At 46.4% G+C, this 26,004-nt stretch overlaps 1 protein-coding gene across 3 annotated transcripts in view; it reads left to right on the forward strand.

Annotated features, from left to right (window-relative positions):
• CHD8 (chromodomain helicase DNA binding protein 8) overlaps positions 1-26,004 on the forward strand; it is a 69,393-nt gene that overhangs the window by 25,707 nt on the left and 17,682 nt on the right. For all 3 annotated transcript variants that reach the window (XM_033168865.1, XM_033168863.1, XM_033168864.1), the window contains 17 exons: positions 172-240; positions 1,200-1,255; positions 2,510-2,627; positions 2,758-2,841; positions 10,157-10,294; positions 12,228-12,349; positions 13,076-13,319; positions 14,183-14,359; positions 15,093-15,236; positions 16,517-16,772; positions 18,008-18,221; positions 18,941-19,136; positions 21,074-21,241; positions 22,400-22,579; positions 23,423-23,533; positions 24,253-24,464; positions 25,593-25,792. In XM_033168865.1, coding sequence (XP_033024756.1) covers positions 172-240; positions 1,200-1,255; positions 2,510-2,627; positions 2,758-2,841; positions 10,157-10,294; positions 12,228-12,349; positions 13,076-13,319; positions 14,183-14,359; positions 15,093-15,236; positions 16,517-16,772; positions 18,008-18,221; positions 18,941-19,136; positions 21,074-21,241; positions 22,400-22,579; positions 23,423-23,533; positions 24,253-24,464; positions 25,593-25,792 — 2,689 coding nt within the window. The remainder of the gene's footprint in view (positions 1-171; positions 241-1,199; positions 1,256-2,509; positions 2,628-2,757; positions 2,842-10,156; positions 10,295-12,227; positions 12,350-13,075; positions 13,320-14,182; positions 14,360-15,092; positions 15,237-16,516; positions 16,773-18,007; positions 18,222-18,940; positions 19,137-21,073; positions 21,242-22,399; positions 22,580-23,422; positions 23,534-24,252; positions 24,465-25,592; positions 25,793-26,004) is intronic.

The following is a 26,004-nucleotide window of genomic DNA, read 5'->3' on the forward strand; positions in this document are numbered from 1 at the left end:
AGTAGAGCCAACATGTTCAGAGGCAGTGTGCCTCTTATCAGGTGCAAATCAATGATGGAGGGTTGTTCCTACTTGGTAGGCTCCCCAGAGATTTCTGGTTAACCACTACTAGAAATAGGATGCAGGGTCTTCCTTATTTAATTGCCTTTCTTTATCCTTTCCGTTCCAAAGGAAAACCCCAGTGAGGAAGACGCTGCTATAGTGGACAAAGTTCTATCCATGCGGGTAGTGAAGAAGGAGGTGAGGACATTTTATCTGCTACAGGGGGGTGAGGAGAGATGGGCTTCCTGCAGCATGCTAGCTCCTACCCATTTTTAAAATTATTATTCCACTATAGAGACTTGTTCTTCCAGCTTACACAGCATCACAGCTCGCTAAGGCAATAGTGCCGCCTTTTGGCAGCATTCTTTCAAAACAGACTTGGCATTGCCCCTTGAAGACTAGCTGCACAGTTAACACCAGTGCTTTTTTATCTGTTTATAGCAGTGGTAGAGAAGCGAATCCAGCCCTCCCTGGAGCTTGGCATCAGGTAGTTCATACTTCAGCAGACAATCTGGGAATGCACGCGAAGGGCACTCCCAAGGCTTCCTTTGCAGCTGCGGCTTGAAATCAAAGCAAAGACTCCTGCCGAAAGCAGGGCTTGCCCTTAGCTGACCACAAGCCCTGCTTTCTGCGGGGATCAGATCTCCTTGGGAAGTGCAAAGATGTGCTGAATGCAGGACTCAAGTTCTGTAAAGCAATTGAAAGTGCAATTTTGAGGCTCCTGGTCATTCCTTTGTGGACACAACCTTAACTGCCCCGCACCCGATGACCCATGGCTCAGGTGTAGGCCAAGCAGGAGAAAATGGCCTCATGGGCCAAATTAAGCCTCTGGGTTGGAGGTTCCTCATCCTTGGCTTACAGTAGAACCACTTCGAGTGGTAAACCGAAAGAACAGTATTGGGGTGAAGGTAGAGCGCTCCATGAGAAATCAGGTGACAAAGGTTGAGAGGGGGGGGGGGATAATTCTCTATGTATGTATTTGCATGGGATCGTTTGTGAGCCCAGATGCATCAGAGGCTGAAAGCCAGAGGCAACATTTTGTGCATCATTTCTGTTCAGTGCGCATTTCCTTCCTTCCACCCTCCACACAACTTTTACATCCCTGTTTCCTTTTCTTTGGCTCTCTGATTTCACTTCCCACCCTCTCCCGTTTACAGCTTCCCACCGGACAGTTTACAGAAGCGGAAGAATTCTTCGTGAAATACAAGAACTAGTGAGTAGGACGTGGCTTCTTGTGAGGACCAGTGCTGTAGCACCTAGAGTGCTGCACTTGTGCCTGGGAGATCCGGGGTCAAATCCCTGCTCTGTGTGACCTTGGGCCAATCACGATCTCTCAGCCTAACTTCCCCCCCCACTACAGGTGGGTAGCCGTGTTGGTCTGCCATAGTCGAAACAAAATAGAAAATTCTTTCCAGTAGCACCTTAGAGACCAACTGAGTTTGTTCTTGGTATGAGCTTTCGTGTGCATCTGAAGAAGTGTGCATGCACACGAAAGCTCATACCAAGAACAAACTCAGTTGGTCTCTAAGGTGCTACTGGAAAGAATTTTCTATTTTGTTCCCTCCCACTGGGATTGTGAGAATAAAGGCGAGGTCTGTTGTATAGGATGGTGCCCACTGGAACTACAGTTGCCTTGGTTCTCGAACTTAATCAGTTCTGGGAATCCGTTCGACTCCCAAAACCGTTCAGAAACCAAGGCGTGGCTTCCAATTGGCTGCAGGAGCTTCCTGCACTCAAGCAGAAGCCGCGTTGGACGGTCAGCTTCCGAAAAACGTTCACAAACCAGAACACTTATTTCCGGGCTTGTGGCGTTCAGGAGTCGATTTGATCAACAACTAAGCTGTTCGAGAACCAAGGTACCACTGTAGTAGGGGGAGAGGCAGGGAAGACAACACTAGGAGGAGCCAGAGCAAATGGCCAGCGGACTTCTGCTGAGTTCTAAAGAGGCAACACTGAGATTAAAGAAAAACTGACCAACAGCCATTGCCACCCTCATATAAGTAAGGTAGGCAACTGGGGACAGGATGAAAACGGGCAGTTCAGCTGCCACTGACAAATTTTAAAATCTGCACACAGGGGCATCTATAACTAGGGGTGTGTTAGAGTGAGGAGTGGTAGCTTACCCCTGGCTGGCGATAAAACCCAAGCACTTCTTTCCATAGGGAACCTGAGGTGGGCTTAGGGGCTTTCATAGAACCATCAAATTGTAGAGTTGGAAGGGACCCCAAGAGTCATCTAGTCCAACCCCCTGCAATGCAGGAATCTCAACTAAAGCATCCATGGCAGATGGCCACCCAGCCTGCTTATGAAGTTGATAGATTGCGCATGCCGCACAGGGAGCGTTTCCCCTTCCTGTTAGGTACCCCTTTTTATGGTCATCCTGGAGATTTTCAATGTATCATTATTCTCTTTCTTTCTCCCATGCTTCCTACCCCAAACCACATCCTGCCTCTACGTCTTCCCCAAGCTCCTACTTGCACTGCGAATGGGCCACCATCGCTCAGCTGGAGAAGGACAAGCGAATCCACCAGAAGCTCAAGCGCTTTAAGACCAAAATGGCCCAGATGAGGCACTTCTTTCACGAGGTACCTAAGGGACTAGAAGCTTTTTCAAGAGGAAGGAAAGCTGAGATCCTCAGCAAGCCCAGCTCCCAGATTCCTTCCATGGGGTGCACACACAGGTCTTGCCCACACCACATGTGTTTTGTCTTCGTAGGACGAGGAGCCTTTCAATCCAGACTACGTGGAGGTTGACCGCATCCTGGACGAGTCGCACAGCATTGACAAGGACAATGGAGAGGTGTGTTGGTGTCTTGGAGGAGGTTGGGGGCCCTGGAGGGGGAGTCGAAGTGTTGGGTGCTTTCTAAAACAGCCAGCTCCTTTTTCAGCCTCCCCCACCTCCAAGTCTGTCATTCGGCTTCAGATGCTCTTTCCTATGTCCCACCACCTCTGGAGCTTTGACTGGCAGGCACAAGAGGCAGGGACTTCTTGGTGGTAGCACCAGAATTGTAGAACTCCTGCCCCGGGAAAGATCAGTCAGGTCCCAACACCTTCCCATTAATGTTAAAGACATATCTGTTTAGAGGGCCTTTACAGTGATGGCTACTTACCATATTTTTTCGTGTGTAACATGCCCCCATGTATAAGATATCCATTTTGGGGGACTCCAAATTAAGAAAATGGGGGGGGGAGATTGCCCAGAGTTGTTGAGCCTTTCCCCACATTCCCCACTTTCACAACATCGGTGCTCCTCGGACTTCTTTTAATCTTCAAATTTTTATCTTAATTTGACTCTCTGGGTGTAAATTCTACTTACCGGAAAAGACTCTAAAGACTTTGAAGTACTTTTATATATTCTTTGAAGCACTTTGAAGCACTTTTAAAATTCCTTCCTGCTCCTTGGGACAGTAATTGCTGAGAGCGTTGGCTCGGCTCCAGCCTGATCCCAGTCATTCTTATCAACCGGCCGGTCAAGATTGCTAGAGAGGGGGAGAACACCACTGCCTTAGCTGAGGAGTGACGAGACAATTTATGTTGGGAGTTGCAACGCTGATTTTAAGCCTTGACTGTATTCAGCCTGCCAAGCTTGAGGCTGGTGATGGTCGTGGCAGAGGGCAAGAAGTGAATTACTAAGAGCTACACTTTGTCTGCTGGCGTTGGACAAAGTTTTACTGCGACTGAGACTCCCAGCTGAAAAGGCTAATCGGGGGTAAGGGAAATTGCCTTGATGAAAACCCCTCTGCAGCATCTCCACACCCTGTTTTCGGTATTATGAAGTTGGGCTTTTATCTCTTTTCTCGTCTTTCTTGTCCTTCTGGCTTTCCTCCCACTTCATTATGACGCCTACTAGTAAACGCAGCAGAGACCCAGAGGAAGCAGTCTCAGCACCAGCTCCTAAACAAGCTAAATTGGAGGACTCTTTTAGTAAACTGACCTTCATGGTGCCAATAAAAAACAGATTTTCTCCCCTTAAAGATGTCTGCGATAACAAGGTGGTTACTCCAGAGGAGGATTTGAATACTCCACAGACTATAAATGTAAATGGAAAAGCTACAGGGGATGGACCCCCCCTGGCGTCAGGTCCAGAAATTGAACGGGGGGATTGTACTAGTTGGGAACAGCTCCATCTAATAATCAGAACTCTTCACTGTATTTTTGAAAGACTCGATGGACTATCCTCACAATTCTGCAAACTTCAACAAAAAATTGTTCTCCCTCCGCCGAAGGCAGCTCAACCTGTGGCAATAGGTGATCCAGGCAGACAGCATTACCTCCCTTCGAGTAACAAAGAACTGGGTAACTTTAAGTTTCAACTTAATCCTCTATTGTCCCACCAATCGCTGATTCTGCAACCAAGGAAATTATGCCTCACTATCTGGGATGGGTCTCCGCGGTGGGGTACCTTGCGTGGTGTTAAAGAGCATCTAAGCAAACTTCTAAACATTGTGTCATCACAAGTCGACCTTACTGCAGTGCTACCACTGAATTATCAGCGCAGGCACCAGAAAGTAATGCTCGCTTTTTATTCCTCAAGGATTCCCTCTATCTCCATCAGGCGGAAAGCATTCCTGGCAAGTTGCGGCATTATACCAACAAGAGTTTTCACCGATTCCAAGACAAAACCACTCCTAATTGATAGATCACCCGATAAGACACCCTCACCTATTATCCCAGATACAATCCGGGACCCTGAGCCACCTACCTTAGACACGTATGTCCCGCAACAATCCATGTCCCATGCTTCCACCGTAGTAGCAAAGGATCATAGCTGTGAGGACAACCACTGGACACCCCCGGAGGAAAGATGTCTTATCGCCTCTTTTGGTGAGCTACCAACAACTGAACAACAGGGAATAATCTGTAGGCTGGACTCACTTAAACAACAGCTCTTGCACATCCTCCATACTAAATCGTTCATGAACATCAATCACCCCAATTCAGCAGAACCGTGCTCTATGGAAATGGAGGAGTTAATCCCTCAAAGCCCTATGCCAAAGTGTGCGACACCCTTGCTGGGTGCCAGGGCCTCTCTCCAGGAAACAGATCCTTACTCCATACCTCAAGTTGGACATCTATCTCCACCATTAATAGATCTACATTCACCCCTCTTGGATAACGAGCCGAAGAAGGATGCTCAAAATCCTACCTCTCCTAATAAATCATTGCCATCCTACTCCTCTATGCCGGAACTGGAGTCCTCCTACTCTACCGACATACAAAGAGCGGATGCATTAGTGAATTCTCCCTGCTTAGCCCCAGAGGCAGTTCCAGATCTACAGTCTCCTCTGATACCGAGACAAACACAGGAGGATGCGGTCCCAGAGCTGAGAGTTAACACCGTGCTGATTGAAGATCCTGCAGGACATATAAACCAGATTATCTCAACCTCATCTGGTTGGCCTACTAGGGGGCCCGTCTCTGCCGTCCCTGTGAGAACTGATACACAATCCCTTAAAGACCGACGGCTCTACTTGGAGGCCCTCCACACATCGTCCCCTAACACCATGGAGGCGTGTGACCTGTCTGTATTAGAAACTCCACCCAATAGAGGGAATGTCCAGCTGCGTCAGCCTGTCCATCCCTCCTTGAACTCTATGCCAGTGCGGCCCCCACTTGAGCCACTCCTACAAAGTAAAATAACTGATTTCTTCGCGGGGTCCTCTCAGCCTCCTAAGGACACTACCTTTCCCCCTAAATGACAGTCAACTAGCTTGCAAAAGAGGACACTCTCCTTTGTATCATGGAATGTAGCCGGTATTAAATCTAAGCTTATGGACCCGTCTTTCGTTGACTACGTAAAAGGCAGCCAGATTTTGCTATTCCAAGAGTCATGGGCCGATGAGGACATCTACCTATCAGGATACAAAGGCTTCTACCTGAGTGCAATACGGAATCCCTTATCACCTGGTAGACCGCAAGGTGGCTTGGCCACCTTTGTTTCTCTGGCCTTTAACCTACAGGCCGAAAAATAGATATTCAGTCTGCACTCATGCTAGCTATAAAGTTACATACAACAGAGGAAACAATAGTGGTGATTAACGTATATTTACGCCCAATTTATCAGAAAAACCTAATCGACCAGAGATGGAATGAAATTCAAAGGACACTTGAAATGCTTATTGAACAATACTCTGAAGCCACCTTTGTGATGGCGGGAGACTTTAATGGTCGCCTTGCACATACTGATCAAATCCTTTTTAATAAATTCAACAATTACCCCTCAACATCTCTGATAACTACTGAGCTTCTACCTAGAAATTTTAAAGATAGCGTTGCTACATACGCTGGTTTTAAATGCAGGCAAACCTTGTCGGCTCTTCACCTATTCCTTCTAAATGGGGCAGTTAAGTCTGACTACCCAGCTGAATTTACTTACTGGACTGGGCTACGGGCCTCCACTATTGACTTTATTTGGATCTCCCCAGAGCTGATTCCAAAGATATCCAGCTTCAAGGTGGCAACGAGGGTAGAGAGTGATCATTTCCCGATAGAACTTTCTTTGACTCTGGCAGATGAATTGGACAGATACGCTTCCGTGCACTTAACAAACGATCATCTACAGATAGGACCCACAGCACTAAAATGGTCTGACAATGTGGCACAGCACTTGAATGTGCTTCTTTGGTCCGACCAGCTGAAAAGGACAAGAGATTCCCTTATCATGGCAGAAGATCCGCTACCAATGTATGATAATTTACTTGAAACGTTAAAACCAATACTGGCGCGGACCCCTACAAGGAATAGCAAGCTTTACCACAGAAAATGGTTCGATGAGGAATGTAAGAACCTCAAGAGATACCTGTACAGTGAATACCTGGCTTATAGAGCATCAAACGACCCTGTACCTAACAACCACCTCCTGATCCTTAGGAAGAAATATAAAAACCTATTAAAAGAAAAGAAACACGCAGCTGAAAGGAATAATTGGAGTAAACTGTTGGTAGCAGCGGAAAATAAAAACCAATCTGCTTTTTGGCACCTAATTGCTGGTTACCTGGGCAGGCCATTAGCCAGGATTGAACCACAAATCCCTGCAGATACCTGGGAAAAATACTTCTTTGATCTATACGCAGACCATACTGAAGGTGATGAAATGGTGAATCAGGAACCTTTGCCGGACTGGGAGCCAGTCACCTGCCCCGAAGTTGAAACCCTCATAGATCAATTTAAAACGGGCAAGGCTCCTGGAGACGATCTTATATCTATCGATGCCATTAAAGCTAACAAAGATTGGTGGATTCCACCCTTAGCGGCCCTCTTTACATATATAAACACCACAACAAAATTCCCTCCAAGCTGGAACTCTGCCTTGATTGTATTAATCCATAAGAAAGGACCACGTACAGAGCCAAGCAATTTTAGACCGATTAGCCTGTTAAATGTCATCGGGAAGATCTATGCTAGATACCTGCTAACCAAGCTTTTAAACTGGATGGAGAGTAACAATATTATTGCTGATGAACAGGCAGGTTTTCGCCCTGGAAGATCCACAACTGACCAGATATTAATATTGAACCACCTAGCTGAAAAGTACGCAGACAAAACTCCTAAAACCCTGCATGTGGCCTTTATTGACTTTAAACAGGCCTTTGATCGGATTTCCAGGAAAAAGCTATGGACAAAACTGGCTGCTACAACAATTGATCGTCGTCTTCTCCTTCTGATAATTAATCTCCACTCGAACACCTTCCTGAGAGTCAGGATAGATAACAAGGGTTTAGTTTCTAACCCTATTGCCACCTCCAGGGGAGTAAGACAGGGCTGCCTTTTGGCCCCTGCTCTGTTCAACTTTTATCTTAATTCATTGGTGGCCCATATGGCCAACAATGCTTACCATCCTCCCAAATTAGCTGGCCGGCCTCTAAATGTCCTCCTGTACGCAGACGATGCCGCACTTTTGGCTAGATCCCCGATTGGGTTGAGGAGAATGTTAGTAGCACTTCATGAATACTGTGTACAACATGAGCTGCAACTAAATTATGCTAAGACTAAGGTTATGGTTTGCTCTGCTCGACCAAAATTGCTCTCGTGGTCGATGAATGGTGTTACACTGGAACAGGTTAACAGCTTTAAATATTTGGGCCAAGTGATCCGATCAAATAGGTCCTTTGTAGCTCATATAGAGTATATATTTGCTAATGCCTCTAAAGCAGCCATGATGATCAGATCTTTATATGCTAAGAACCAAGCCCAATCTGTGAAAGTTGCCTTGAGGCTCTTTCAAATGAAAGTTCTCCCTCTTATGTTGGCGGGCATATCTTTGGGAACACGCAGGGACTTTCTTAGATTGGAAGCTGTCCAAACTCGATTTCTCAGAGCTATTCTCAGGATTCCCCCGTCTGTAGCGGGTGCAGTCATGAGATTAGAAGTGGGTTGGCAAGCCTTTCGATATGTGGCCCTAAAGACCAAGCTTTGGTTATGGCTTAAACTTTGTTTTAACCCGGTAGGCATGGCACCCCTGATACTAAGGGATGATTTCCAATCTATGTGGGAAAAAGAGATTTTAAACGAAGTGCAGACTTGCGGACTGTCACAGCTCTTTCTGGAGTCCATGACATTCTCTCATGCCAAAGCTGTGATCTCTCAAAGACTGAGGGACATTGCAAGACAAGAGGACATTGCTTGTGTGAAACCAGGGATGTTTTTGGGGGAGCAGATCTTCCGGAATTCACCAGCCCCTTACCTGGTGGAAATCCAATATGTAGAATATCGCAGACTCCTCACAGCAGCAAGATTAAACGTCCTGGAAACAGAGGTCCTGTTGGGAAGATATAAGGGAGTCCCATATGCTCTGAGGGTCTGTCCCTGTGCCTCGGGAAAGGTTGAATCAACCGAACACATTCTCCTGACCTGCCCATTTTATGTTGCTCTTAGACAGAAACTGATAGCTCCACTCTTAGGCCACCTTAGCCTGGTAGATGGAGAATGTCAGGTTTCGTTTTTGCTGAATAATTTTACTGGCACCACAACTTTTGAGGTGGCCAAATTTCTTTTTTTGGCCCTTAAACAGCGTAAGGTCAAAATCGATGGTATCGATATGGGTTTTTATGTATAATTTACTTTTACTGTATGTTTTAGTGTAAACCCCTCTGAGTTGTCTCAGGTTTTTAAAATTTGTATGGATGATTGTGTTCTGACTGACGGTCGAATAAATTGTTATTGATTGATTGGGGGGGAGTATTGCCCAGCCTGTCCTGCGCTGCAACGTCCCCCCTGTGCACTATCCGTGCATGAGAAGAGCCCAAATTTTTAACTTACTTTTAAAAGAAAAAAATGTAGCCTAATACACAGAAAAGTATGGTATGTTCCCTAAAGTATACTGCTGCTTTTGAAATGGATAGGCATGCACACACTGTTTACTCTTAGGCTTTTTCTGTTTTCATGGCACTTTTTATTGATAGCAATAAAAGGTTGTAGCGACCTCTGCTTCAGAGTATCTGAAGAAGTGTGTATACACATGAAAGCTCATGTATATATAGATAGATAGATAGATTATTTTAAAGACTGTCTTAAGACAAAAAGACTAGGTTCTCTTAAGGAAGTTCTTTTTGGATCATCTTTTCATAATAATATTATTTGTCGTCTTGTTATTTATTGGGTGCTGTGGTCTAAACCACTGAGCCTCTTGGGCTTGCTGATTGGAAGGTCGGCGGTTCGAATCCCCACGACGGGGTGAGCTCCTGTTGCTCGGTCCCAGCTCCTGCCAACCTAGCAGTTCCAAAGCACGCCAGAGTGCAAGTAGATAAATAGGTACCACTCCGTCAGGAAGGTAAACGGCGTTTCCATGTGCTGCTCTGGTTTCACCAGAAGCGGCTTAGTCATGCTGGCCACATGACCCAGAAAAACTGTCTGTGGACAAACGTCGGCTCCCTCAGCCAGTAAAGCGAGATGAGCGCCGCAACCCCAGAGTCGTTCGCGACTGGACTTAACTGTCAGGGGTCCTTTACCTTTACCTTTTATCTCCTTTTTAAAGAAAAAAGGTTTGCTTGTTCTTGAGCAGCTCTGAAAAAGCTGTACAGAGCAGCCGGTGCAAAAAACAAAAAAAATATCTATTGAGGCTATTATAGCTTGCAAATGGACCCTAAGCATTTACGTGTCTCTTGAACACTCTGCAGCCGGTGATCTATTACCTGGTGAAGTGGTGTTCGCTCCCTTACGAGGACAGTACGTGGGAACTCAAAGAGGACGTGGATGAGGGGAAGGTCCGGGAGTTCAAACGCATCCAGTCTAGGCACCCGGAACTCAAGCGGGTGGTGAGTGACACCTTGGCATTTCCCCTTCCCCCAGAATTCTTGATACGTGGACTTCTCTGCTAGGCGGATTTATCTTCTGTGGGGGTTGCGGTTTCAATTTTGGCTCTAGATCATGTTGGGACACCTGCTTCTTTGCTCCAAGAAATGTATCTCTCCCCCACCCTCCAACATTGCTTTTAGCCTATTTTACTGCGTCGTTGTAAGGCTAAAAGAGAGTGGGACAGAACCATGTATGCTTCTTTGAACTACTTTAGAGAGAAATGAGATATAAATGTAATATTTTTTAATTTTTCCTACCCCCTTTTAATTTTTGCTTTAAAAATCAGGATTTTTTATTTTTTGCAAGTGAGGATGCTTGCATCGGTTTGAGGCTTTGCACCCCACTGGTTTTTCCGTATATTTATATGATTTTTTTGGTTGTAAGCTGTGATCAAGACAATATTTTTTTTAATCTTTCAATATTTGAGCATCCCTAAATGTGACTTTTTAAAAAAAAAGGGGGGGGGGAGGAAGGAAGGCAATTCATAAATGAGTAATTTGGTTCTTGCAGTGGGTCTTTAGTTTGGGGGTTTGGGGTTTTTTCCTGTTGGTTGTGGTTCTGATTTTTTTTAAAGGTTTTAATGATCACTGTATATTCCTGTTGTATGGGCAGTCTTTTCCAGAAGATATTTGTATTTCGAGGAGTTTAGTGATCTGACATGGTCATGTCTTCCTTACTTTCCGTCTCTATCACTTGTTCTGCTCTTTGATGGCTGAGAACAGACTTTAATTTTTGGAAGGAAGTGATAATACAGGGGTACCTTCTGACCTTCTTTGATGTTAGACATTGTTTGGAGGAACGTCTGGTATTGGAAGAGGGGGCTAGCTAATTAATCATCTGTACTAACTAGTCGGGCAAGGCATGTAGGCTAATAAGTTGTTGTTGTTCAGTCGTTCAGTCATGTCCGACTCTTCGTGACCCCATGGACCAGAGCACGCCAGGCACGCCTATCCTTCACTGCCTCCCGCAGTTTGGCCAAACTCATGTTAGTAGCTTCGAGAACACTGTCCAACCATCTCATCCTCTGCCGTCCCCTTCTCCTTGTGCCCTCCATCTTTCCCAACATCAGGGTCTTTTCTAGGGAGTCTTCTCTTCTCATGAGGTGGCCAAAGTACTGGAGCCTCAACTTCAGGATCTGTCCTTCTAGTGAGCATTCAGGGCTGATTTCTTTGAGAATGGATAGGTGTGATCTTCTTGCAGTCCATGGGACTCTCAAGAGTCTCCTCCAGCACCATAATTCAAAAGCATCAATTCTTCGGCGATCAGCCTTCTTGATGGTCCAGCTCTCACTTCTGTACATTACTACTGGGAAGACCATAGCTTTAACTATACAGACTAATAAGTTAGCTATCTTTAAGTCGGATGGTTTTGGGTCATAGTTCTGAGAAGCTCGTGCACGGACTGATGGCCACAGGGCCGTGCAACCTGAGGGCTTCTTGAGGGCTTCCCAGTGGCAGATCGAAGTGCTTGCTTGGTCGTGTATATAATGTTTGCTGTTTAGAATAAAATCTTTAATCTTCTTTCTCACTTGTGTTTGTATTGCTTCTGAATCTCATTAAAAGAACCACCTTGCATTTAGCAAGACACCTGTCCATTTTATTTCTTGTTAGCCGACTTGGATTTTTTATTTGGGGGTGAGGGAAGGAAGGTGATATTAAAATCTTCTTAATAAATAAATTCCAGCCCTGATACGTCAATGAGAAATATTTAGATGTTGTTCCATCTGCAAGGATGGGGAATTGGTGGCCTTCCTTTCACCCCTGACCTTAGGTCGTGCTGACTTAGGGCTCATGGGAGTTGGAGTCTCACAGTATCTGGAGTCCCATAGGTTCTGCAGCTCTTGATTCCTTAGGTGCAAATCTCTATACTTTTCTCCTTTTTATAACACTTCAGGCCCGTCCCCAGGCTGGTTCCTGGAAGAAATTAGAGCTGTCTCATGAATACAAGAACGGCAACCAACTGCGAGAGTATCAGCTGGAGGGTGTGAATTGGCTGCTGTTCAACTGGTACAACAGGTGAGCCCATGGAAAGGAGAGGAGAAGAGCAGAACACTGCTTTCATCCGCATTTGTATCCTGGGTGCTAAATCAGGGAATTAAAGGTATGATGGGTTCTCTCATCTGTATATATACAGGGTCAAAGAGCTGTATAGAGCAGTAGAACACCCACTCCCATCTATCTGGGAATTAGAATCATAGAATTTTAAGAGTTGGAAAGGGACCCCCAAGGGTCCTCTAGTCCAACCCCCTGCAATGCAAGAATCTCAACTAAAACATCCATGACAGATGGCCATCTAACCTCTGCTTCGAAGCCTCCAACAAAGGAGAGTCCTCTATCTCCCAAGGGATATTTTTTCCAGTAATTGTTAGCAGCTCCCCTCCAGCTTCTTAAGGTTTCAGCAAGTGTAGTGTCTGTCCCTCCCACAAACTTCAAAGCTTCCCTTCACACCCCTGAGGGCTAAAGTCTTGTTTACTTCAAGGCAAAATAAATCTGAAATTATTTGGGGGGTGCATTGTACGCCTGGTACAAAATGCTGCACTTCCTCGGTCCAACGGACACAGTACTGCTTTCAGTGCAATCGTATGCATGTAGTCTCAGAGGTGATGATATTTAGTCCCTATTGGATTTGTTTAGGGTTTGCAGCCTTAGATCCTTAATATCCCAGCTATTAATGGACCAACCAGCTCCTGAAATCCCTCCCAAAAAGAATGACAGCTGAATCTGCCCTGTCTTCCTCTTCAGGCAAAATTGCATCCTGGCCGACGAAATGGGCCTGGGCAAAACCATCCAGTCGATTGCCTTCCTGCAGGAGGTTTACAACGTGGGCATCCGGGGGCCCTTCCTGGTCATCGCCCCTCTCTCCACCATCACCAACTGGGAGCGCGAGTTCAACACCTGGACCGAGATGAACACCATCGTCTACCACGGCAGCCTCGCCTCCCGCCAGATGATCCAGCAATACGAGATGTACTGCAAAGATTCCCGGGTATGGCATTTCCTCCAAAAAGCGGTTTACAAAAATCCAAGCAAATCCCATCGAGATGGACCAAATTGGTCTAATCCACAGCAGAGCTGCTCTTGTGTTCACAATTAAACAAAATGCTTTCGTGCTTGGGTAGGATGGCTCCGAGCTTATGAGCTAGAGGAGTGGAACACAGGCATCAAGATGAGAAACTGGATTGACTCTCCTGGGTCCTCTTGTTTGATTTCCCAATTTGTCTATTAGCAGGTAGTCCCCTATTTGTCCATATCTAGAGGTCTACAAAATAGCTTTTCGATGGGAAAAGTTCTGTCTTTAACACACGACCTTTGCTTGGGAATGGGGCTCTGTAGTAGTGCAAAAACAGAGGTAAAAGGGATTCTTGGGTATGGTACTTGTCCCTGCCCCTCTGGGGATTTGAACATTACTACCAATGGGTTTATCATGACTTGGGGCGGGGGGCGGAGGTGAAGGTTACAACAAAAGTGAGCATTGGGTGATGGTTGAGATGAATAATTTTGTTCCAGTGCCATGTCTGCTTACACAGTCATCCCTGCCCAAAGGTATATGGGCATTATAGTTCTGTAAGGTGCAAGGTTGGGGATTAAGCCCATCATTCTGAGCTGATTGCAAAGCTACAGTTCCCCGGGTTCCTACATTTTCTTTTTTGTGTGTGTGTGGGGGGGATTTGATTGCATCTTCACAATCTCACCTGCCACTTTACGGTTTCTGTACATTTGCCTTTGGATTAATAACAACAAGGACTAGCAACTTAAATAGAAATGCATATGTTGGGAGAGAGAGCAAAAACCATGAGTAACTTAATGCTCATATACCATCTGAATGCCTTCTCTTCTGTCCCCCAACAGGGTCGCCTGATCCCAGGCGCATACAAGTTTGATGCCCTGATCACCACCTTTGAGATGATCCTTTCGGACTGCCCCGAGCTGAGGGAGATAGAGTGGCGTTGCGTCATCATTGACGAAGCCCATCGCCTTAAGAACCGCAACTGCAAACTGCTGGACAGTCTGAAGCACATGGACCTGGTAAGGGGAACCCTCTTTTTTGCTTTCCCGCCCTCCCCCGGTGTCAGGAGTCAAACCTTGTTTCTAGCTTGCAAGGGTTAGACGAAGTACACAACTTCGGGGAAATGAGTTTCTAGCCCTTAAGATTGTCAAGCAGGAGTGGGAAGCCTTTTGGGGGCTCTGCAGACCCCCCACCTGTCAGTCACCTGGCATCTCAGCGATGTCAAGTGCAATATGCTTTGAAAAGCAATGGGGGTTCCCCCGCCCCTTCATTTTAGCAAGGGATGGGATGCAGGCCCCTTTCTGAAGCAGGGAGGGGGTTGCAACAGAATCCCCTGCTAAAACAAAGGAGAGGTTTTTGGGGAAAGGGATTCATGAGTCAAATTAGACGCCCCAGTAGAAGTCCATAGGCCAAACCACATGATGTCTCTAGTCTTGAAGGGTTCAGCATAGCCCCAGAGAGCTTTGCCTTTTCCCTCCTCCGCACGTCTAGCAGAAATAATGATATCAAAGTTTTTTGGACATATACATGCAGTTGTTTGATTTGCCACTTGTAGATGGGGGTTGGTAAGCAAGGCTCAACTTCCCTATCCTCTGTTGCCATAAGTGCCGGTCTCTTCTGTTCTCCTATTACCTAAAACCTTGGGGCTTATTGGAGGGCCTGACTTCTTTTGCAGTTACACACACACACCATGCATGGGGCAGGCCTGAGCTTGTGTATCGACACCTCCCTTTGCCTTCCCCCTTCTTCTAGGAGCACAAAGTGTTACTGACCGGCACCCCCCTCCAGAACACAGTGGAGGAGCTCTTCAGCCTCCTGCATTTCCTCGAGCCCTCCCAGTTCCCCTCAGAATCAGAGTTCCTCAAGGACTTTGGTGACCTCAAAACTGAGGAGCAGGTAAGCAGCGGTACTCGGCCCTCGTCCTTCCTTCACTGGCTTCTCCCTCAGCTTCACTTCCCATGAAGGGAATTTCAGAGACTGCGCAGTGTAGCTCCGGATCCACAGAGGGCCTTTTCAAGGAGCGGGGCTTGGGCTTCACCACTGTGCCTTTTTCAAGGCAGTGGGCATAACTCCCTCTTGTAATTGGGCATTATTCGCTCCCGGGACCCAACCAGCCGGTCCCTTCCTACTAGATTTAAAAGCCATGGTGGGCAGGAATCAGGTAGTTGCCCTCACCACATGAGTGTCTACATCAGCCTTTCTCAACCTTGGGTCCCCAGATGTTTTTTGGCCTACAACTCCCATCATCCCTGAACACTGGTCCTGCTACCTAGGGATGATGGGAGTTGTAGGCCAAAAACATCTGGGGACCCAAGGTTGAGAAAGGCTGGTCTACATCATCAGCCTGCAGCAATCGAAACTGATCCCAATGTGGCAACTTCCACCAATTTTTCTTCCAGGGCAGTCAGATTCCCCATTACTCTCCCTATTTAACATACTCTATCCATCCGTTTTTCTCTTTCTTTCTTTCTTTCTTTCTTTCTTTTTGTAGAGGGCAGGTCTCCTTTCTCTTTAATGCCTTGTATCCTGCTGTCCCTCGCCCAGCAGACATAGAACCCAGGAGTCCTGGCTCCAGCGCCCTGACCATCTCACCTACTATACCACTTCTTGCTCTCAAACCATTTCAATAAACACTACTTGGTTAATTTTCTGTGTGTCTGTCTCTCTCCACCTACACACACACACACACACACACACACAAAAATACACGACTGCTGCCTCTGCTCTCTCCACTTACCAACCCACCAGCTCCTTTGCCAACCTCCCTTCCCTCCACTCTTTACACCTCATCCACCTCCTCAAAGCTTGCCCCAGCCCTTTTCAAGGAGGATGGGAGGCAGCTTGGCAGACCATTTTCTGCAGCAGCACCCCTGCTTTAAACATCACTCCAGCGCTGCCCACTCACCTTTAAACAGCTCACCCAAACTGCTTGCTTGCTAACCTGCCTGCTGGTCTGTCGTCATGTTGGGATTGCCATGGCTGCCGTGACCTGCAGCATGACAACAGCATGGCAATCTTATTATATAGTAAGATATACATGCACAACGTAAGGAGATGAGAAGAACCACATGGGAAGCTTTTCTCGTGCACTGACCTTCAGTTCCTTCTCCATCTTGGCCCTTCCTCCCAGTTGGGCCCAGCCGTTAAAAAAAACCTCTTCTCCGTCAACCTCCTAGGTGCAGAAACTGCAGGCCATCCTGAAGCCCATGATGCTTCGGCGGCTGAAGGAGGACGTGGAGAAGAACTTGGCCCCCAAGCAGGAAACCATCATCGAGGTGGAGCTCACCAACATCCAGAAGAAGTACTACCGGGCCATCCTGGAGAAGAATTTCAACTTCCTGTCCAAAGGGGCAGGGCACAGCAACATGCCCAACCTCCTCAACACCATGATGGAGCTACGCAAGTGTTGCAACCATCCCTACCTCATCAACGGCAAGTGGTTTTTTAAATATATGTATAGATTTATTTGGTTTTTCAGTCGTACCTCGGCTCCCGAACGCCTTGGGAGTCGAACATTCTTTTGGAAGCCAAACGTCCAATGGGGCTTTCACAGCTTCCAGTTGGCTGCAGAAGCTTCCTGTAGCCAATCAGAAGCCACACTTTGGAAGTCAAATGTTTCGGAAGTCGAACGGACTTCCACAACGGATTCTGTTCGACTTCCAAGGTACGACTGTACAGTTTTACAATGACATACAATATAAAAACAAGATTTCAAAGAATCTCCTGGACTTCCCTCCTCCCCTTTGTGTGACATTGTTAGTCCTTTCCTCCTGCATCTTTTATAATAATCCAAATCTTTTACATCTCTGTTATATCCAAAATTCACCATTAAACTACAGGTGTTATTCCAATCCTACGAACAATTTTAACTGTTTACAATGGTTTTTAAGATAAATTATAAAATTTCCCCATTCTTTATTAAAATGTCGGTCTTCCTGATCTCTGATTCTTCCTGTCATTTTAGCCATTTCAGCATAATCCATCAACTTAATCTGCCATTCTTCTCTGGTCGGGACTTTATCTTCTTTCTATCCCTAGGCCAATAACATCCGAGCAGCCGTGGTCGCATATATAAATTATTTATTTATCAACGGCCACTTAGCTGGGTGGGCAGATCATTTCAGAGACAGAATTTCTGATATGTTGGATCAGTAGAAATAGGGCAGGGCTTGTTTTGTAAAAGGAGGTGTGGTCTAAACCACAGAGCCTAGGGCTTGCCGATCAGAAGGTCGGCAGCTTGAATCCCCATGATGGGCTGAGCTCCTGTTGGTCGGTCCCAGCTCCTGCCAACCTAGCAGTTCAAAAGCATGCCAGTGCAAGCAGATAAATAGGTACCACTCCGGTGGGAAGGTAAACGGCGTTTCCGTGCGCTGCTCTGGTTCGCCAATAGCAGCCTAGTCATGCTGGCCACATGACCTGGAAGTTGTACGCCGACTCCCTTGGCCTGTAGAGTGAGATGAGCGCCGCAACCCCAGAGTCGTTCGCGACTGGACCTAATGGTCAGGGGTCCCTTTACCTTTACCTTTTAGTTCTCATTACATGGGGGGGGGGGTTTGTTGCGGAATAGTTTCAGTGCTTTCAGGCTCTTTGCCTTTTGGCTTCAGGGACCTTGTGAGTCTATTCTCACACGCCCTCTCTCTCTTGCTCTGCCCCCTCTGCCGAATCAGGTGCCGAGGAGAAGATCCTGACCGAGTTTCGGGATTCCTGCCACCACCACCTGCCCCATGATTTCCCCTTGCAGGCCATGGTGCGCTCCTCTGGGAAACTGGTGCTGATTGATAAGCTGCTCCCCAAGTTGAAGGCCGGCGGGCACAAGGTGCTGATCTTCTCCCAAATGGTCCGTTGCCTCGACATCTTGGAGGACTACCTCATCCAGAAGAGGTGAGGGCTTCCGCTGAGAAGAGACCTGGGACCTGGGAAACCAGGGTTCAAATCCAAGTACAACGTTATTTGGGACAAACTTTTTTTTTAAAGTCGTTTATAAATAACCCTATACGTATTTGCATAATATTAACACACATATATCTGTATACTAGATAAGTTTCTTTTTAGGCACTCTTTTCTTTTTATATTATTTTGTTCTGTTGAAATTCATTCTATTAAAAAATGAAAACAAAAAAAATCCCCACTTGGCCGTGGATCTCATTGGGTCACCTTGGGCCAGTCACTGACGCATAGTCTTAACCGAAAGGAGAGCAGGGGAAATCATGTACAGTGGAACCTCAGTTGTTGAACCCTTCGGAATCCGAACAATTCGGAACTCAAACGCTGACAACCCGGAAGTGAATGCTTCCAATTTTGAACGATTTTCAGAAGCTGAACGGTTTCCGAGCCGCGTTTTTCATTTTTCCCCATTGACTTTGCAGCCAGCCCATTGATCCTCAGTGTTCGGACTTTTCAGAAGCCGAACAGTCTTCTGAAACGGATGAAGTTCAGAAACCAAGGTTCCACTGTATCTGCACATTCTCGTCTCTGGCCCACTTGGGGTGGGAAATTCAAGACAGGCGCCCCAGCCTGGCTTTGCGGCATGCCCTGCCTAGGTCCATTAGCCTCTTGCCTCCCTGCTCCGTGTTCCCTAATTGCCTTGCCCCTCCATGCAGGTATCTCTACGAGCGCATCGACGGGCGAGTGCGGGGGAACTTGCGGCAGGCGGCCATCGATCGCTTCAGCAAGCCCGACTCGGACCGCTTTGTCTTCCTGCTCTGCACGCGGGCGGGCGGGCTGGGCATCAACCTGACTGCTGCCGACACCTGCATCATCTTTGATTCGGATTGGAACCCCCAGAACGACCTGCAGGTACAGCCAGCGGGGACACCTTCAGGGTGGGAAGAGCCTGTCTTCTGCCAAGGGGGGGGGGCGGGCTTGGGGAGCTACAGACAAAGCTCTGAAGTCTACCAAGTCTACCCCGCCTACCAAGTAACTTTGGGCCCACCTTTTTTCTCTCATGGCCTAACCTACCTTGTAAGTTTGTTGTGAGAATCAAATGGGATCACCTTATACATGCCATCCTGGGCAAGACAGGACAGGCTACAACTGTGATGGATAGATCATAGAATTGTAGAGTTGGAAGGGACCACGAGGTCCATCTAGACCAACCCCCTGCAATACACGAATCCGTTGCACCAACATGGGGCTCAAACCCATGACCTTGAGATTAAGTGTTTCATACTCTGCCTATTGAACAATACACAGATACTGGGCAATACACACACACACACACCCTTTACTCCTATATCCAAGCAGTGGGACGTGGGTGGCGCTGTGGTCTAAACCACTGAGCCCCTTGGGCTTGCCAATCAGAAGGTCGGCGTTTTGAATCCCCGTGACGGGATGAGCTCCCGTTGCTCTGTCCCAGCTCCTGCCAACCTAGCAGTCCAAAAGCATGCCAGTGCAAGCAGACAAATAGGTACCGCTGCGGCAGGAAGGTAAACAGCGTTTCCGTGTGCTCTGGTTTCTGTCAAGGTGTTTTGTTGTGCCAGTAACTGTTTAGTCCTGCTGGCCACATGACCCGGAAAGCTGTCTGTGGACAAATGCTGGCTTCCTTGGCCTGAAAGCGAGATGAGCGCTGCAACCCCATAGTTGCCTTTGACTGGGCTTAACTGTCCAGGGGTCCTTTACCTTCACCTGTATCCAGCTACCTCTTTGTGTCACAATTTGGCACCCATCCCCTTTTCCCCAAGAACCCTTTCCATCTGCCTCCCATCCAGACATGGTTAGTTTTTGAAATGGGAGGACATTGGGCATCCTAGGACCTTTCTGTTACTGGATGGTTGGGGAGTCAGTCCCTTGGGGTCCCTCCCCTACTGTTCCCTTTGGTGTGTGATGCCCCAGGTGTGTGTTTTGAAGTGATACTATTCCTTACGCCTGTAATTTAACAGTTTCTAATTTTGAATTGTAACCCGTCCTGAATAATCGCACACACACAGAGGCAGCCTTCCAGCTCCTAAGATGCAGTCAGGTGTTGCTTTCAAGCCTCTCTTCCCAGTCTTGAGGGCTAGAAGCTTGCTTAAGAACAAAACGAAAGCTGGTTGTCTCAGGACACTGGCCTGAGTCCAGCAGGAGACTGTGTCTTACAGTCACCCACAGCCCTGCCTTTTCCCCACCTCTCTGTTTAGTGTATCTCCACCTCTCTGTTTTCCATGAGTGTTTAGCAAGATACTTCAAAAAATACCCAAACTGAAACACAGTTACTGGTTGTAACTTACTTCCGTACACACAGCTGATATATAAAATACAAAACAATTGAGGATCGGTTAAGCTAGCGATCTTGAAAATCATTGCCCTCCGCCGAACATTTTGCATTTATCAATTTCCTTTTTTTCAAAAACCTTGGTAGTACTAGCGTAAAACGGAATGTTATTCCGGGGCGGGTGCAAAGGCAGTAGCATTGTAGTAATTTGTTTTATGATTTATTGTCTGGTTACATTATGACTTGCAATTTTACTTTTTGTTGAAGAAGTCAGAAATGGAATTATGAAAAATAATGCTATATATGTATGTATGCATACTTTTCCCATAAATATAAAATCAGTCTTTATAACTGCAATTAATATTACTTACTGCCTCCCAAGGGCCTAAACGTAACTCTCCTTGCTCCTATTTCTGGCCACTAAGAGGAGCGTTCCTTTGAAGAAAAACCACAATTTTCTCTGTCCCAAGAGGAGTCTGTGCAGTGGGTGTATCTCTCACATGCTCAGTTGCCTTCTCCTGCTCTCATCTCCTCTTCCTTCCAGGCCCAGGCACGCTGCCACCGTATCGGGCAGAGCAAGGCGGTGAAGGTCTACCGCCTCATCACCCGCAACTCCTACGAGCGAGAGATGTTTGACAAAGCCAGCCTCAAGCTGGGGCTGGACAAGGCCGTCCTGCAGTCCATGAGCGGGCGAGAGGGCAGCATCGCCGGGGTAAATGACGTCGGTGGCAGTGGGTGGAGAAGAGGAAAAGGAGGAGGAAGAGGCAGTCCTGGGTGAACTTGCAAATGTGGGGATTTGCAGATCTAGGCTGAAGTTTCTCTAGGAATGTGTGCTCAATTGGGAGCCTCCCCCCTACCACCCTCATCCTCTCCCACCCCAAAGAAGCGTCTATTCTAGCTAGTTGCATCACACTGCTTTTTTCATTATAGTTTTTATTGAATTTCCTGTTTTTTTTAACAAACTGACTTCAGCTGTTTAGTTGTATTGCTTCATGTACTGACTTCCCACCCCCACAGCGTTTTTATTCAAACTTTCCTCTTCAGCGTTCTATATCAAATTCTCGTCTATTACCAAAATCCCCTCACTCATCCCCTTTATCGTTTTTATTCTGCTGCTCCTGTCTCAAATTCTGCCTGTGATTTCAGTTGTTCCAAGTGCTTTTCCAAACAGTCCAAAAAAGGCCTCCGTTCATGTATAAAAAGTTTGTCATTTTGATCTCTTAATATTGCTGTCAGCTTTTCCATTTCCACATAGTCCATAACTTTTAAAAGCCATTCCTCCTTCGTTGGAAACTTATTTCCATTTCTGTGCACCATCCCACTCTGCTTTTCAGACTGACTGGTGGGTGATGGTGGTGAAGAGCAGAGTATCAAAACTGTCCATATTCTGCTCTGGTGGCTTTGCATAATATAATTTTGTGTATTTCTTCATTCAGTCATAAACATTTATGTGCACCATTAACATTATGTACAGCAATATAAGAAAATATCAAAAGCAGTAGAAAGTTTAGAGCGTTTGCATCCCATGCTTCAGCCAGAAAGGCTTTCAGAGCACTTTGCGTACCATAAAGCAAAACCTTCGCTACTCGTAGGCTTATAGTCTAGAAGGCACGACACACAGGGAAAAGGGGAGAGGAAGGCAAGGCGGGGCTCAATCTCAGGCTCTGATCGTTGAAGTTACATAGTGGTTCTTAATCATGACAATCTGCAATGGAAACTTTTCAGGGGAAGGTGGCTCCTCCTGATGTGAGTCGAGCTTTTCAGCAGAGCCTGATAGAATGATTCCTGCTTCCATTCCAAGGCAGGTCAGAGATGGTCTTCTAATCTCCGCCCCCCACTCCATTGTCGTTGCCTCCTGTTCCCCTCTCAGATCCAGCAGTTTTCAAAGAAGGAGATCGAAGACCTGCTGCGGAAGGGAGCCTATGCTGCCATCATGGAAGAGGACGACGAGGGCTCCAAGTTCTGCGAAGAGGACATTGACCAGATTCTGCTGCGGCGGACAACCACTATCACCATTGAGAGCGAAGGGAAGGGCTCCACCTTCGCCAAGGTAATTGCTCTTTAGCTACCTCCTCCTCCTTTTTTGTTTGGGGGAATTGGAGATTGATGGAGGGGAGAGTTTAGTGTGTGCAGAGGGCCAGAACAAACTGCCCCAGTTGCTGGAAACCACCAGAGGGGAAAGGGCACTTAATAATAATAATAATTAATAATATTTACTTGTTTGTACTCAGATCCTTCCTGCTTGTGGGTTTCCTTCAGGCATCTGGCTAGCCACTTTTGAGAACAGGGTGCTGAACTTAATAATATGATCCAGGAGGCTCTTATTTTTTTATTTTGTTTGTTTCTGTCTGGTCCCCCCCCCAAAAAAAACGAGCCATGAAGCATAGAAACCCATTTGCTTTGTTTTAAAAGATGGGTAGGCAAACGAAGCCCAGGAGCTGGATCCGGCACAATCGCCTTCTAAATCCAACCCGCAGATGGTCCAGGAATCAGTGTGTTTTTACATGAGTAGAATGTGTCCTTTTATTTAAAATGCATCTGGGTTATTTGTGCGGCATTCAGCCCCCCCCCCCCAAATATAATCCGGGACCCCCACAAGGTCTGAGAGACAGTGGACCAACCCCCTGCTGAAAAAGTTTGCTGACCCCTGTTTTAAAACTAAACCAAACCCTGCCGGGTTCCATAGTATAGATGTTATGCTCACTAAGGGTGCATGTCATGTTACAGTAGGATAGCCAACCCTACCCCCATCAACCCTTTAAAAAAATGATTCTCCTCTCAACTGGAATATAATTGTTGAATGAACAAATGTAAGTTGAATGAACAAATGGAAGAAATAAAAAATATGTTATTGTTGTTTTTAAATATATATATATATGTTCTCCTCTCCCAGGCGAGCTTTGTGGCCTCAGAAAACAGGACGGACATCGCCTTGGACGACCCCAACTTCTGGCAGAAGTGGGCCAAGAAGGCAGACTTGGACCTGGATATGCTCAACAGCAAGGTGTGTTGAGGAATGGGCTTGGGAGAGGGGAAAGCCTGCCCCCATCATTAATTCAGGCTTTGACTGGCTGCATGAGGACTTCACAAGACACTTGACATTCTGAAGCATGGTGTTCTTTTTTTTTTTAAGTGAGTTGTAGTTCCTTCCCCAGCCCTCAGTCTGTCTAAAATTATTATTATTATTATTATTATTATTATTATTATTATTATTATTATTAATATAACACCCAAACCTGGAAGTCTCAGGGCGGTTCACAGAATATAATCAAACTATAAAACCATAAAATGCATAATCAAAATAAAAACAACCCAATAACCCCCCACCAACCCCCCAAAAACCCACATTTTAAAAGGGTGTAGGATCCGCACCACATTTAAAGGAATACAATTTACAAACCTGGACCGGAGCCACTCGTTGGAAAGACCATAATCTCACAAAGGTCTGCAGCGATATTCATCGTCAACCAAATTGGCCAGGTGCCTTTCTGATAAAAAGGTATAAATAGCTTTGAAATAAAGAGTGGGAGAAATTAGCGTTGGCTGTTGAGCAGATGTAATGAAACAAATGCTCCCTGCCTCATCCACAATAAAAGAAGGCGGTCCAGCCTTCACATATCTTGATGAAGGCAGGGGACGGTTTTACATTTGGGCATTGCCTCGTGGGAAGGGTTGGTGCTTTGGTAGACCAGCCTAAGGCCGCCTCCTCTCTCCCCTCCGCAGAACAACCTGGTGATTGACACCCCCCGCGTGCGCAAGCAGACGCGCCACTTCAGCACCCTGAAGGACGACGACCTGGTGGAGTTCTCCGACCTGGAGAGCGACGACGACGACCGGCCGCGCTCGCGGCGCCACGACCGCCACCACCACCCGCTCCACCATTCCTACGGGCGCACGGACTGCTTCCAGGTGGAGAAACAACTGCTAGTCTATGGGTATGTGGCATGGGGAAGATTTTGTTGGTTGTGTGTGAAAACTCGCCAGCATACGGGCAGTGTGTTCCTGGGGCTTGCGGGGAAGGTGGACTCTTTTATAAATCCACTTTAGAAGCAGTAATCGGTTTAGTGACAATACAGGGCAATTCTCTGTGTGCTTACTCAGGAGTAAGTGCCATTGAGTTCTACAGGACTTGATCTCAGGTCAGCATGCGTAGGTTTACAGTTCCTGGCGTGCAAGGGAACTCTTTCTCTCCCCCCCCCCCACTTTTTCCAGTTTTTCAAATTTTATTTATACTTTTCAAGTTTATACATTTCACTATCAAAACTTTACTTCCTTTCCCCTCTTTCTGCGGTTCCTTAAATTTATTTTTAATATCCTCTGCATATCCAAAGGAACTTAATTTGATCATTTATTTATAAAACTGCAGGTTATTACAATAAACCTGCCAATGATCTTATCTGTTAACAATTTATCTGTAAATATTCAATAAGCCATTTCCATTCTTTTATAAAAAGTTTATTATCTTTATTTCTTTTTCTTCTGGTAAGTTTCTCTATTTCTGTGTATTCCACAAGTTTTTATATCCATTCTTCCTTGGCTGGGACTTTTGCTTCTTTCCATTTTTGGGCAAGTAGCATTCTTGCCTCTGTAGTAGCACACATGAATAAGTTTCTATACATTTTCGGTAGTTCTATCCCTATAATTCCCAAAATAATAGCTTCTGAGTTTTTTAAAATAAAGGTTATTTTAAACACCCTTTTCATTTCATTGTATATCATTTCCCGGTAAGCTTTAACCTTGCTACAAGACCACCACATATGATAAAAAAGAGCCTTCTTTCTCTTTACATTTCCAACACTTATGTGATTTAGATTTATACATTTTTGCCAATTTACTCAGTGTTAGATACCATCAAGATATCATTTTCATATCATTTTCTTTTGGACTGTAACATGGTGTAAATTTTATATCCATATTCTACAATCGTTCCCATGCTTCCATGTGTATATTATGACCAGTATCTATTGCCCAATGTATCATTGAGGATTTTACTTGCTCATCCTTTGTCTTGACAAAAGACAAAGCAAGGGAACAGCTCTGACTTTGCCAATTTTCCCCGGCAGCTGGGGCCGCTGGCGGGAGATCCTGTCGCACGGACGGTTCAAGCGGCGCATGTCTGAACGGGACGTGGAGACCATCTGCAGGGCCATCCTTGTCTACTGCCTGATGCACTACCGGGGCGACGAGAATATCAAGGGGTTCATCTGGGATCTCATTAGCCCGGTTGAGAACGGCAAAGCCAAGGAACTTCAGAACCACTCCGGTAAGCGGGGGGAGCTCCCTTGATTTCTCTCTCTCTTGCCGTCCATTTGGGGTTGTGCCATATCCCAGGGCCCTTCCTCTCGTTGTCGTGAAGGCCTTGGCCAAGCTGGGCCTGCCATTTTAACATTGCCGCTGTCTTGGGATATCGCAAGATGTGGGTTGTTTGGGCGAGGGGGGAAGCAAATTCAAGCATGTTGGCAAATTCAAGATGGC

This window comes from Lacerta agilis, chromosome 14, assembly GCF_009819535.1.
Source record: "Lacerta agilis isolate rLacAgi1 chromosome 14, rLacAgi1.pri, whole genome shotgun sequence".
In the NCBI taxonomy this organism is placed as follows: Eukaryota; Metazoa; Chordata; class Lepidosauria; order Squamata; family Lacertidae; genus Lacerta; species Lacerta agilis.